At 37.9% G+C, this 14,072-nt stretch overlaps 2 protein-coding genes across 6 annotated transcripts in view; one reads left to right on the top strand and one right to left on the bottom strand.

Annotated features, from left to right (window-relative positions):
- The window catches only part of CHMP2B (charged multivesicular body protein 2B), a 27,812-nt gene extending 14,108 nt beyond the window's left edge, over positions 1-13,704 (bottom strand). Inside the window, exons 1-2 of the mRNA XM_082743765.1 lie at positions 13,572-13,704; positions 319-410 (exon numbers count right to left, since the gene is read on the bottom strand). Coding sequence (XP_082599891.1) covers positions 319-410; positions 13,572-13,605 — 126 coding nt within the window. The 5' untranslated portion in view covers positions 13,606-13,704. The remainder of the gene's footprint in view (positions 1-318; positions 411-13,571) is intronic.
- Positions 13,588-14,072, top strand: part of LOC309871102 (uncharacterized protein) — a 54,108-nt gene continuing 53,623 nt past the window's right edge. For 4 of the 5 annotated variants that reach the window (XR_014315034.1, XM_082743788.1, XM_082743787.1 and 1 more), the window contains exon 1: positions 13,588-14,072. Coding sequence is in view for 3 of the 5 variants with exons in the window: in XM_082743788.1 (XP_082599914.1) it covers positions 13,604-14,072 (469 nt within the window). In the remaining 2 variants the exon portion in view is untranslated. The other variant, XR_014315033.1, reaches the window with a different exon arrangement.

Genomic DNA, 14,072 nt, shown 5'->3' with positions numbered 1-14,072 from the left:
GGACTATTTTGTCTTTGTTGTTAACTGAGAATGAAGTAGCTGTGTTTTGAGCAATACTTCCTCCTAGGCATTCATGACTTCTACAAATTGAAGAATAATTTGATTTTATAACCAGCAGAATTCACAGAATCCTGATAAAAGTGAGCAGAATGACAGAATCAACAAAGGTAAGCAGAAAATGCAGGAAGACGGTAAATGCCATTTCTTAGTAAATCACTTACCACCTGCCATGTGTCTTTTTCTTAGTTAGCTAATTATTCTAACACTAATTTCCAAATTTGTTTGAAAAGTTATACTGAAATTTAATGTTCTACTTACCAGCTGTTTTTCTTGTTTCTCTAAAGCTGCTCGATCTCTGATTATAGCCCTCTGTGTACCTCGTAATTCTCGATTCTGTTCCTTTATTACATCTAAGAGAACCACAAAAGAAACCTAAATGTATGAATTCCAAAGTTTTTTTCAATAATATTTGAAATATTAGACTTGGAGACCTTAATTTAAAAAAGAGAAGAAGAAAACGATTTACTAGATGTTAAAATTTTTGCATTCAATATACTAAAAGATTAGTCAAAAATTAATACTTGGATTATAAATATTAATTATATAAAGAATTATAAAAGTACAGATATGCTACAGTCAGAAGTTTAACCAAAAGTATATATAAATCACAATAAAATATTCCCTTAGAAAACTGATTGTATGCAATGTTTTATGTGGCACACATATATGTCTCTCTCTCTCTCACTCTCACACACACACACACACACACTTTTCATCTCTTCTTACTGTAGTATTTTATGAAATTCCAGGAAGGAAGACAGATCATGTGTTTATTAAATCCTTTTTTCTACATTAAGTAGCGTGAAGCAGCAGACCTTCCAATGAGGCAGGATTTGAATCCTCCCTCTACCATTGGCTCATTGCATGATGATACCTCAGCAAAATCAGTTAATATTCTAAACTTCAAATTTCTTATTCATAAAATAATGACAGTCGGTAAGGTGTATTTAACATACATAATATACTATTGAATTGCCACTCAATCGTAATGTTTTTCTTTTCTTTTTTTTTTTTAAAGATTTTATTTATTTATTTGACAGAGAGAGAGATGACAAGCAGGCAGAGAGGCAGGCAGAGAGAGAGAAGGAAGCAGGCTCCGTGCTGAGCAGAGAGCCCGATTCGGGGCTCGATCCCAGGACCCTGAGATCATGACCCGAGCCGAAGGCAGCGGCTTAACCCACTGAGCCACCCAGGCACCCTCATAATGTTTTTCTAACTTATTTCAACTCATCTGGATTCATTACTCCCATCTTTTGAAGAATTAGTATTAGTCTAGGCCTCATGGACCATAATTTGGGTTAGTTGTTACTAAATAGTTATTTCTTTAAAAATCACAAATAGGGACGCCTGGATGGCTCAGTTGGTTAAACAGCTGCTTTCAGCTCAGGTTATGATCCCAGCATCCTGGGACCGAGTCCCACATCCGGCTCCTTGCTCGGCAGGGAGCCTGCTTCTCCCTCTGCCTCTGTCTGCCATTCTTTCTGCCTGTGCTCATGCTCTCTCTCCCTCTCTCTCTCTCTGACAAATAAATAAAATCTTTAAAAAAAAATATCACAAATATTGGGGCACCTGGGTGGCTCATTGGGTTAGGCCTCTCCTTTGACTCTGGTCATGATCTCAGGGTCCTGGGATCGAGCTCCGCATTAGGCTCTCTGCTCAGCAGGGAGCCTGCTTCCTCCCCCTTCTCTCCCTCTGCCTGCTTCTCTGCCTACTTGTGATCTCTGTGTATCAAATAAATAAGTTAAATTTAAAAAAAAATCACAAATATTGATGGTAATTCTTTCCAAAACTGATCTCTCTTTATCAGGCCAAAAGTCACAAGGTCATAAGCAGTAATGCCAGATTTGGATCCAGTAATCTTAATTACTTCATTAGAGTTCCTTTCTAGTCAAGAAGTAGATTTAAAAATAGTAGTAACAACAGAAGAATAGTCTCTTCATCAAATGGCACTGGGACAACAGGATGTCCACATGAAAAAAAGAAAAAAAAAGAAATTGGGCCCCTACATCACAGTGTATCTAAAAAATTAATTAGGGGCACGTAGGTGGCTCAGTCAGTTAGGGTCCAACTCTTAATTTCAGCTCAGGTCATGAACTCGAGATCATGAGATTGAGCCCACATCAGGCTCCATGCTCAAAGTGGAGTCAGCTTGAGATTCTCTCCCTCTCCTTCTGCCCCTCCCACCGTTCATGTGCCCATGCACAATTAAAAATAATAATAATAGTATTTAAGAAATAAATACATAAATAAAATCTTTTTTAAAAAATTGACCCAAATATAAAACTGAAATCATACAATTCTTAGAATAAATGGGAGTAAATCTATATAATCTGGGACTTGGCAACAGATTCTTAGATTTGACTCTAAAAGCATGAGCAACAAAAGAAAAAACAGACACTTCATGCAACTTAAAGGCTGTGCACCAAAGGAAAAGTGGAAAGATATTTCACAAAAAGAGTGAAACTATATACAAACTATACATATGTTAAAGAGTCTAGTATCTAAGATATATAAAGAACTCTTAATAATTTAAAAACAAGACAATCTAATTAAAAATGGTTGAAGGACCTGAATAGATACTTATCCAAAGGAGATACAGAAATGGCCAATAAATACAAAAAGAAGATGCTCAGCATCATTAGTCGTAAGGGAAAGGAGAGATACTACACACACACCAGAATGGCTGTAATGAAAAAACAAAAATGGAAAAATGCAAGTGTTAATAAGGATGTGAAGACCGGTACCCTTATATATTGCCAATAGGAATGTAAATTGTTTCAGACACTGTGGATAACAATTTGGTGCCTCCTCAAAAAGATAAACATAAAATTACCATATGACCCAGCAATTCCACTTCTAGGTATTAGAGAGATGGAGTGTAAAAAGAAAGGAGTACTAATACATACTACAACGTGAATATCCAAAACCTCCAAAATATCATACTAAGTGAAAGAAGCCAGATATAAATGGTCACATTTTATGACTTGTTCATATGAAATATCAAATTATATAAGTCCATAAGGACAGAAAGCAGACTGGTATTTTCCAGGGATTGGGGAGAGAAGAAAATGCTGAGCACCGCTTTACTTGTACAGGATTTTACTGTGAGGTAATGATGTTTTGGAACTAGAAGTGATGGTTATACACCATTGTGAAAGTACTAAATGCCACTGAACTGTTGTTCACTCTAAAGTGGTTAATATTATGTGAATTTCACCTCAAATAAAACAATAGAGCCAACATCCATTTTCCTTTTGCTGATGGAACATCACAACTTATTTCTACACATTCCTGTGTATAATATAAAACTTTACACAGAATAAAGATAGGCGCTTACGTTGAAGAATAGGCAGTATACTAAGAGGTTTACAACCACCACAAAGGTAAGTACTATTATCTCACTTATTTCAGAGCAGGGAATTGACATTAGGTGAGATAATCTGTCCAAGGAAGAAACAGTACTAGGATTCATATACAGGCGGTCTGATTCCAGGGCCTCTGATTTTAACTACTGTATTATGCTGTGAAGCCTTTCAGACAAACAAGAAATAAAGTTATCAGAGACATAATCCTTATAAATATAGATCTGTATTAATAAAAATATACAATGAAAAACATTTCAAGTCATTACATAAGATATAACTAATCAACTACAATGACTTTCTAAATAAAAGTTACAATGCCAGAGCTCCTCCTTATAAGACATCTATTTCCCCACCTTTGCATACTCTGTTTCTCACTAACATTATATTGGTGGAGCACTGGCTGTAATTCTATTGTCACAATTTGTGTTTCCTAAGACTGCTGTAATAAATATCAAAGACTGGGTAGTTTAAACAAGAGAAACTAATTTTCTCACAGATCTGGAAGCTCGAAGTCCAAGATCAAGGCACTGGCAGGTTTGATTTTTCCCCAGGCCTCTCTCTTTAGCCTGCACATGGCTGCCTTCTTGCTGTGTCCTCATATGGCCTTTACCTGAGTGTGCCCATCCCTGGTGCCTCTTTCCTCTTCTTATAAAGTCACCCTCCTATTGGATTAGGGCTTTGCCTTCATAATCTCATTTAACCTCAATTACCTCTTTACATACCTTATCTCCAAATACAGTCACATTTGGGTTAGGACTTTAACATATGAATTTTGGAGCATACAATTCGGTCCACAGTACACATTATCTTTCCTCTGGCATCTGTAGACACTGAACAGCAAAGTTCTCATTTCCCTAGATTTAAAAGCAATCATCGGCCTTTTCATCCTCAATACTCCCAATTTTCTTCTTTTGAACATAGCATACTATCTTGCCAAAGCCAATGAATTGGTATAAAAACATTCACCATTTACCCTACTCTTTCAACAGAAAATATATTTTGTATTTAAAACTATGAAATTATAATGAACTCTGGATTATAACATCTTGGTGTACTGACAACTTCCTAAACTCATCTAGCATGAAATGAAATGGTAACAATGAGATAGTGATGAGGATCTTCTAAAGCCACAGAGTACAGAAGTGAAAAAGAAGCCACCACACTGACAAGCCAAATTGTGATCAAATAACTGACACAGATGCAAAGCAATCGCTGAAAGCCTTGACTGCTAAGATTTCGAATTCTATCAATATATATTTTCTCATTATAGGGTGGTATCATATATGATAAAAAGTATATATTTGATCTTTGTCTTAAGTTCCTGGCACAGAACTCCTAAAACCCTTGGAATTTCCTTAGTGGTAGGAATATCTTTTAACTCAAGAAAGGGTACCCGTAGGTAGTTTCTGGAGGGGACTGGCTACCAGAAAGACCAAATGCTTGAATAGAGGGTAGGAAGTTCAGCACCGCTCCCTTCAACTGACCTCAGGAGAAGGGAGTGGAACTGAAGACTGACTGGGTTATAAAAACTCCTGAATAAAGATATTAGGACAGCTTCTGGGTTGGTGAAAAACATACTGATGTGCTGGGAGAGCAACATGCTTGAAAAGGGCGTGAAAGCTCTGTGCCACTTGCAGCCTCCAAAACTTTGCTTCCATTTGGCTATTCCTGAGTTCTAACGGTTGTTCTAGCAAATTATCAAACTGTGGAGGAAGTTATGGGGACTCTAGAATTTACAACTGGTTAGTCAGAAGTACTCGTGGCCAACTGGGACTTATGACTCGCATCCAGGATGAGGACAGTCCTGGAGGCCTGAGCCCTGAACTTGCGGTGTCTGTGCTAACTCCAGAGTGTGAGGATTGACTGACTTTTTGGACCCAACAGTTGATGTCAGAGAATGAGAGCAGAAAATAGATATAGCCATCTCTGTTGGGAAAACACTACTTATGACACGAAATTTTACCAAAACATGTACCTTAATCAAAATAGTTTTACTTCTCTTTTCTTAATTTTATATAACTATGTGTACCATAACTGTCACAGTACATTAGAGAAAGAAAAATAAAGAAAATTAACTACTGCATATTCCATAGCCCCATAGTTAATAGACATATTAATATTTAAACAGTTCTAAGCTATAAACTGAGAGCACCTAATGTTGCATACTAAAATATAGTCATAACACATTAAAACATATTATGGTAAGTAAGAAAAGAGAGTAAAACATTTTCTTCATATAAGATGATAGGCATAATCCTACAAAACAAACATATTACTCTCAACTTTTTTTTAATAAAAGCAATCCCTATGTTAAATCCACATTTAATGATTTGGTCTCCTAGATAAATTCAGAGGGACTAATAACAGATTCTAAGACACTTTTAATGTTTTTAGGCCAAGTTTATTTTCCATTATATTTATTTTTTGGTAGGTTGGATTTCCTCCCAAGATTACAAGCACTTTAAGAGCAAGGAGCACAGTATTTTCTTTATTCTACTTGTATTCCCACCACACTTCATGCCAACTACTACCCCAATGTGTATTTAGCAGTGATCTGCAAGAGTGCAAACATATTTAAATGTAAAAGAATGTGTCTTACAGGCATAGTTAATACATTTCTTTAAGATGTATAATAAACTCCACTGGTTACCAAGAAAGATGGTTGATAATGTAACCATGAACCTTGACTATGTCAGATCTGTTTATACAGTGGAAAAATAAAACACTGTAATAACCAGGTATTTCCCTAATAATTTTCTGCTTTTCCCTTTTTTCATTCCAAGTCAAGACAATGACAGAAACATGTACTGGGTATTACTGAATCTAGGAGATAGAGTGCTTGGCTCCTGTCCATCCCTGCTTCTTTCTCTAGGCAAAAGAATATGCCCAAGTTTTTATATTCTAGCAATTTATCTACCTTGTGGGGTTGCTGTGAAACACTTCATAATAGGTGGTAATAAAGAACTTTCACATTGTGAAAATGGCAATGATACATATCTGTGACTATGATATGTTCTTTGCTACCATTTGGTGAGGCAGAAAAGAGTCCAGAGGCCGCCCCAAACCACCACCCTCTTTCTCACCCATACCCAGCACAACACTTAGGAGACACCCAAGCCAGCTCTACTATAGGCATTAAAAGCCTAACTTAAGCCTTTCAGGCTCTTTTTTACTGAGTGAAATATATATACATCTATCACAGACTCAAATTTTGGACTTAAGATACAGAGAGAAAAGGTCATTCTGCTCTCCTTAGTTCTGAATCAATAAGCTCTATCTGCTTACAGGAAAAAAAAAAAGTCAGAAAATAAAAAATAAAAACAAAAATAAAGGGGGTCTCCATATGGTCCAGCCTAGCTTACTAGAATTCTCTACTGGGGTTTGAGGCGAGGCCCCAACTTGAATTATGACTGTCCTTCCTGGCCCTGCTTATTTACATATAATTTGCACATTTAAGGATTAAGGCAAAAAGTAATTATCAACTCTAAATACAGGCATTCATTTCTTTTTGAGTTATATGTTAAATATGTTTAAAGTGCCTTTCCTTTGGGGAAAAGGAGGTGGCCCATCTCAAGCTTACAGAGTAGTTCAGTTTTCTGCCCCAGGAGCCTTGAGGCACTGGTGTACTAGACAGCATCCACTCTACCATATTCAGGTTTTGTTCTTTGCTATAAGGTTATGTTTACTCTAAGGCCAAGACATTTTAATCTAATATATCATATTTTCTGCTTTTAAATGTATTTCTTTAAAGAAATCCATACATTTTTATTGCTTATCAGTTATCCTAAATCCAGTGATCACAGGAATTGAAATAAGAGCACAGAATAAGTAAGGCATATCCTGCGTTACCATTTTTATTAACTTGTTTTGGAGATTAAGACCTGAGAAGACAGGGAGCTTCTCCTTTAGATTTTATCTGCAATCTCTGCAGCAGCTGGGAGTGGAAGCAGTGGGTCCACAGCGCTGGAAAGGCAGACTAATGGGTTATTAGCAACATCCTGATCCTTACTGAACAGAAGAACCACCTGTGTGAAGGGGGTGTGATGGAGCTCACCCAACAGTAAAGAGGAAAGGCATCCTGACTATGCAGGGATGTACTAGCATCTGGGGTGGATGAGAAGAAGAAAACTGCAAATGGTACAAATTCAAACGCTAAAGGGTAAGAAAGAAACATTTAAGGCCCTTTCCTGAAAAAGGCTGGCTCTGGGAACCAAAGTTACTGACAGGCAGAGGGAAAATGACAATGAGAGGAATGGGTGAGGGAGGAATCAGAACTTGGAATGTAAGCAAATGTTTCAAGGGTTTGGAAACTATGCATCAAAAATATCAGGGAGGAATGGCATCAGCTTAATTAACCAGTTCTGATACACGGTAAAGAAAAAATAAGAACAAAAAACAACTAGGGGGAAACTGAAAGGATTGTGGAGGATTGTGCCAACAGATTTCTCCTACATACAGTCCTGGGAGCCAACCAGCCATTTAAAAACTAGGCTGAAGTTGAAAAACTCAGCAGGACTTTCTTGGAAAGAGGAGATGGAATACTAAAGAGAAAATAGGAGTCTAGCCTTATGGTAGCATGAAAGGAATGCTCCCCTCCCTCCCTCCAGTAAAATCTCAAGTCACTCAAATACTGAGAAATTCATTCAGATTAGTTTATTAGTAAAATATCAGTGTTTTCCAGAGCTGAAGGAAGGTCTTCATATGGGCTCTATGTTAGTAGATCTTCAGGTCTCATGTGGTCCTCAAAGACACAGGCTTTGGTACCATCATCAATAACAGCTTCAGTTCAGGAAATTGTGAGAGAGCATTTTCTCACTTTAGATAAAAGTGGGAACAAGAAGGAAAGATCCTATAAAAGGGAAGTTTCACAGACCTATGGACTGGAAGGTAGAAAATAGTAGCATGAAAAGATATACCACTCTTTGGGGTCATGCTATGGATGCAGAAATACAAAGGGGAGACATTTTCCTACAGAAATATCCATGGATGGTATCCATCCATCTCCATACCAAAAAGTATGGAGAACTTTAACTCAGAAAAATTCTCAAAAGAGAGTACTGTGCTTCTGAATGAATCCCATGTTCAATTATTTTTCTTTGGTGTGCCAAGAATGTAGGGGCCAAACAGCAAGTAAAATTTGAGTTTTTAAATATTCAGAATAATAAGCACTAAGGGAACACACAGCATCCTAGGGAAGACCTAGGTATATAACAGGTAGCACCAGACTGTTCTATCTTATTTGGAAGAAAGTAGAAGAGTTCTGGAGGGGATTCAGTTATATAGATGGTAGATTTTCTTCTCTCTTAAGATAACACAAATGTCTCAACTACCCTTTGACAGGAGATGTATCCCAAGTTAGTCAAAGCTTCACACATCCTGAACCCTGGACTACTAGCACACATGTATACAATCCCAATACCGCCAAAACCAAGAAGCTTGCTCCTCTTCTATCAGTAGGGTTCCTCAAATTTTGTCTAAACTTGCATGGAGGTGGCAGTAATACATGGATGTAGATTATAATAAGCTCTGAATGCCGGAAACACTGCTTTGGGTTAGTAAATACTATTATTTTCAAATTTTGTCTCTAAACGATAAACTGCTCCAGAGATACTTCCATGTATGCTGAAGAGACTCTGCTACCTTGCATAAATGCAATTTAGGAAAAACTCCGAATAAATATAATCCAACTTTGGAAGTACACAAGGATATCCTTTAGTTCCATGAATGCAAGTCAGGAAGCAGAGGCTTAAAAAAAAGGAAGTGAGATACTTAACACAGTTTGAGGTGGCATTGGAGAAAAGTTCTCAGAGAAGAAAAACACCTGACATAGTACAGGTTAGCCAGACGAAGGAAAAAGATGGTTATATGCATATGGACATCATGACCAAAAATATGTCAGAGAGAGAAAGAGTTTGGTATGGTATGTCCTGATGAATATAAGGACAATACTGCTGAACAGTAAAATGTTCAGATACATGACAGGAAGAAGGGACCAGATCAAGAAGGCCACATGTGCCTTATTAAAGAGCTCTCATTGATCGTGTTGGTACCAGTGATATAATAAAGGGGTTTACACTGAGGAGTAGCATAGTCTGATTTGGGTTTTAGGTAGATCAAATCACAAGGCAACTCTGTAGATGAACAACTTAAGAGTTATGAAGCTACAGAAAGAAAAGCAGAAGGTGATGTAATAAAATTACAAGAAAAATGGGATCTGTATTAGAGCAGGAGTTGTAGGCAAACAGTGGAAAATCATGTGTGTCAAATATTTAAGAGGCAAAAGGAGCAGAACGTGGTAATTAATTAAAGGTAGGAGGCAATATCAAGACTTGCCAACACTGGAAGAGGAAACTCAGGAAAGGAACTGACTTAAAGGAGATGGTGGTGAATTGTTTAGAATCTCTTCAGATTGGGGTACTTTGGGACCTCTAGGTAGAGATACTCAGCAAATCACTGGTCTGAAACTCAGAAAAAAAGAACTAGAGTTACAAATTTGGTATCTATCAGCACTTAGGTAATAACTAAAATAGTAAGACTTTGGATAAGATCATGCAGGGAGAGAGTGTACAGTTAGAAAAGTGGCAGCCCAAGATGGAAGCAAGGACAACACTAACATTTAGGAAGCAGGGTTAAAAAAAGAAAAAGGAAGGAAGGAAAAAAAAAAAAAAAAAAAGCCTGAAAGGAGAAAGAAAAAGAGCGGTTAGAGGAATTTGAGGAAAATATTAAAGAGTTTCATGAAAGCCAAAAGAGAATTTCAATAAATAAATTATTATTAGGATCAAATGCAAAACATAGGCCCAAGAGGTGATCACTAAAAAAATGGCCATTTTGACAATCGAGGAGTTATTGATGATCTTAGCAAGATCTCACTGCTTAAGCTGTAAAGCAAACTGCCACAGAATTTGGGGGTGGTCTGAGAATTAAAGGGGTAGGAATGGGAGACAACAAGAAGAGAAAAAAAGACAGTGGACAATACTTCCTAAAAAACCCTGGTCAGGGGGAGAATCAGGGAAAGGAGGATTTTTCTAGTTCTACTACTATTTGAAATTAAAGTTCTACCACTGATTCCAGGAAAAAAAGAGCCTGGTTCACAGATAAATGGTTACCATTACACAGTACCTACCAAAAGTTGAGAATTCCATATACTAGGAAGAACAGCAAAATAAACCGTGCCATAGGATCTCTAATAAGAAAATATTACCAATGATAATACTCAAGGGATGATGTCCTGGTTCTGCCACTATGTTGTGTAACCTTGGGCAAATTACTTAGTCCTTTGTATCCCAATTTCCTCACCTATAAAGTGAGGATGATAGTAGTACGTATCTTCTAAATTCTCTGTGAATTAAGTATAAGATGCTGCATACAAAATGCTATCACAGTGCTGGCTTTGAAGAGGACCTCAAATTTGCCTTTACTGAGGATAAGAGACAACAATTATATAATGCTGAAAATTTTTCACTTTTTAAAAGACATATTTAGTTGTTCATTTATGACAAATCCTCATGGCATCCTGATTCACAGGTTCATAATTAGTTTCAATAAACAATAAATAGGTCACCATTAGTCTACTTGGGGGAAAAAACAATACTGTGAACACTTTAACCTATGTATATAAGTATACTTTATAAATTGGTAAAAGAAAAACCAAATACTCAATTGTAATTTCAAATTCAGAGATATCTTTATCTTCTATGGCATTGAGGTACAATTCTCATTAATTTTTGCAACAAAGTATATACTGCAGAGACTTGTTCATCTTTGTGTCAAGATGAATTAAACATAACTCTGAATAGTAATAAGTGCTGTAATGTTGTCTCCCTTTCTAATTTACAAGTGCAGTAGTCTTTAATGATATAGTATGCAACTCTTCCAGCCAATCCAAAGAGACAAAAAGATTCAATTATTCTCCAGATCTATGTGGTTACATATCTCCCTTATATATCAGAATTTCATTACTGCTGAAACAGATAAAAAGGCAGCATACAGCAAAAGATCTTATGATCAATAATCAACGAGTCCAAGGATCTGCAAGAAATCCATAAAAATACATTACATTTCATAATATATAGCCTCATTACTGCTAAGAAGAATGCTGTCACCTTTTAAACAAAACACCTTCTTTTTAATAAAACAAGGAGTAAAAACATTAATAAAGCTCTATATCAGAATAAAAGTATAAATCTATAATTAAAATGGCATTAAGTGATCTGAACTGACATAATAATGTAAAAAAAAAATCAAGTATGCAGTTTGGTAGTTATAGTAAATGTACATGGTGGCCAAATTTACATTCAGAAATTTCACATGCAGATCTTTATATCTGTAGTACAGCTCCTAGCTAAAGTCCTTAAGACTTTATTTTCACAAATAAATCTATTTAGCAAAAAACATTATTTCTTGGATAAATTAACCCAAGTGCAAATGAGTATACAGTTAAAAATCTCCACTGCACATCTTCACTTTTTTTTAAATTCTGTTCTTTACTTCAAGTACAATAGTTACTAGGCTTCCAAAAGCACCAAGAAGCACAGTGATGAGAATATAGAACTGGTATTTATATCTTTGAAAATATCTGACATATATTAAGCAATTAAAGCTGTTTGGCCTTTAATATTATGAAGTTTTTTAAAATATAATTTGTAATGTCACAGTAACAAAGGTACAACTCTTTTCCTCTGTTTAGTAAATTCTCACTATATAAAACTGAAACAAAAGATAAATCTGTTCCCCCCCTGAAGTACTATACAGTAATTAGAAACCACAATACTGGTACTGAAACATTGAAGTGCCCCCTTAAAGATTAGAAGGCATTCTCAAATAAAATCCATCTCACATAATTGTACTATATCCTATACCAACTTGAAAGGTATGTCCAGGTACTGTAAATGGTATTTCTTAGTTAATAAAAAGTCCATAAATCGAAAAAAGGTTTTTCACCCACTCAAGGTAGGCAAAAATGTATTATGCTGTGTACTAAATCAGGACTAACATTACATTATGTGTTGAAGTGAGGGGGAGAGTGGCAGAGAAAAAGTGATGTCTTTGTTATCCTCCCCAAAATAGTGTTGCTGGAACAGTCAATACAAAGGAATGAAGGAGTTACCCCAGGTCTGGACTCAGCACCCTGTTTGTACCAATCACTGTCTAGCTACCACTGCTCCTTTTGTGGCTGGGTTAGATCCTTACAAAGAAGTGATTCTTTGGTTGAACCAACAGCAACCTAGACTCAACATGTAATAGGAAACAGAATTTTTAAGTTACTTGAATGAATTTGATTCCTGGTGGCAGTCAATGAATATATCAAGAGTAATTAATCAGTGTTACATATACATATTACAGTAATTGCTCATAAACACCAATTTGTAGATTTCTCTATTCATTTTTCCCCTTAATATGACACTGAACTAAATGTCTGAAACCATGCCAAATATATAAAAATGTAAACTTCTATGCAGATAATACATACCACATCTTACTTGAGACAGCAAAAGATAATCACAGGGAAGGAAAAATACATTATGAAAACTAAACTCAAGGCACTTCCCTTTGGTTTCTCTAATATTTCTCCTGGAGTCAGTAAAGAAGCAGTTGTTTCACATCTCTCTGGATGGGATACTCTTTAAGGGCAAGTCGACCCCGACCCAGGTTCATTTCCTAACTGGAGCCTGTTATCCCCTCCCCCAGCTGAACAGTTTTCCTGTTTGTAAGCCTGTATAAGTCATACAGCTCCAAACTGAAGAAGCAACAAACCAACAGATGAAACCAACAAGAAATGCATCAAATCATCGTCTAATGACACTCAAGGGCCAGCAGCATCCTGACTCCTCGAAATGCTCAAGGTCTCGCTAAAGGAAAAACGGGGGGGGGGGCGCGAAAGGGAGCCGAAAAGGTGGTGTGTGTGTGTATGTGTGTGTGTGTGTGTGTGTGTTACAGAGAGAAGCAGCCAGATTATTCAGGTGAGGATGAGGTGTGGCGAGTCAGCAGAGATGGGGAAGCAGAGAAGTGACGCACGAGGGCGGTCACCTGTGGGGCCACTTGATCCAGCCCCGCCCCCAGGGACAGCTGAAAGAACCGTGGCCGGAAGCCCCCAAAACACGCCAGGGAAACGCAGAGCAGGGCCCCTTTGGCCCGGCCTGAACTCACCATCCACGGTTTTCTTCTTGAAGAGAGACGCCATGGTCAGGGACCGCGTCTGGGCTGCCCGGCTCGGCCCGGTCCGGTCCGACCCCGGCTGGGAAAGCACAGGAGGGAAAGGACAGGCCCTAAGAGGGTTTGATGTGGCGGAGCGAAGGGCAAGAGAAGAGGGCGGGGTCTCCAGACAGGACCCGCGGAAGGCGGGTATCCGCGAAGCCTGCCGCAGCGGAGTCGCCCCGGGCTCAGGTGACCGAGAACTAAGACACTTTTTGGAGAAGTCACTTCTAGGCGGCGCCTGCGCATTAGGCGCAAGCGCCTGCGCACTGCGGCGCCTGAAGCTGCTGCCTTTGCCCTTACCTCAGCTGTTGCCCGCTCTTCCAGTGTGCGGGGTCGCGGCGTGGCGTGTCAGGCAGGGGCTTGCGGTGGCAGCAGAGCGTGGAAGACCGTCGGCGGTGTCGGGAAGCTTCTCTCTGCGGGTTCGTGGGGGCATTCTAACAGAGATGAGCCTTG

The sequence above is a fragment of the Mustela nivalis genome (genome assembly GCF_964662115.1).
Source record: "Mustela nivalis genome assembly, chromosome: 1".
Classification (NCBI taxonomy): Eukaryota; Metazoa; Chordata; class Mammalia; order Carnivora; family Mustelidae; genus Mustela; species Mustela nivalis.
The sequence above is the reverse complement of the archived record's forward strand: the minus strand, read 5'-3'. Positions and strand labels throughout refer to the sequence as shown.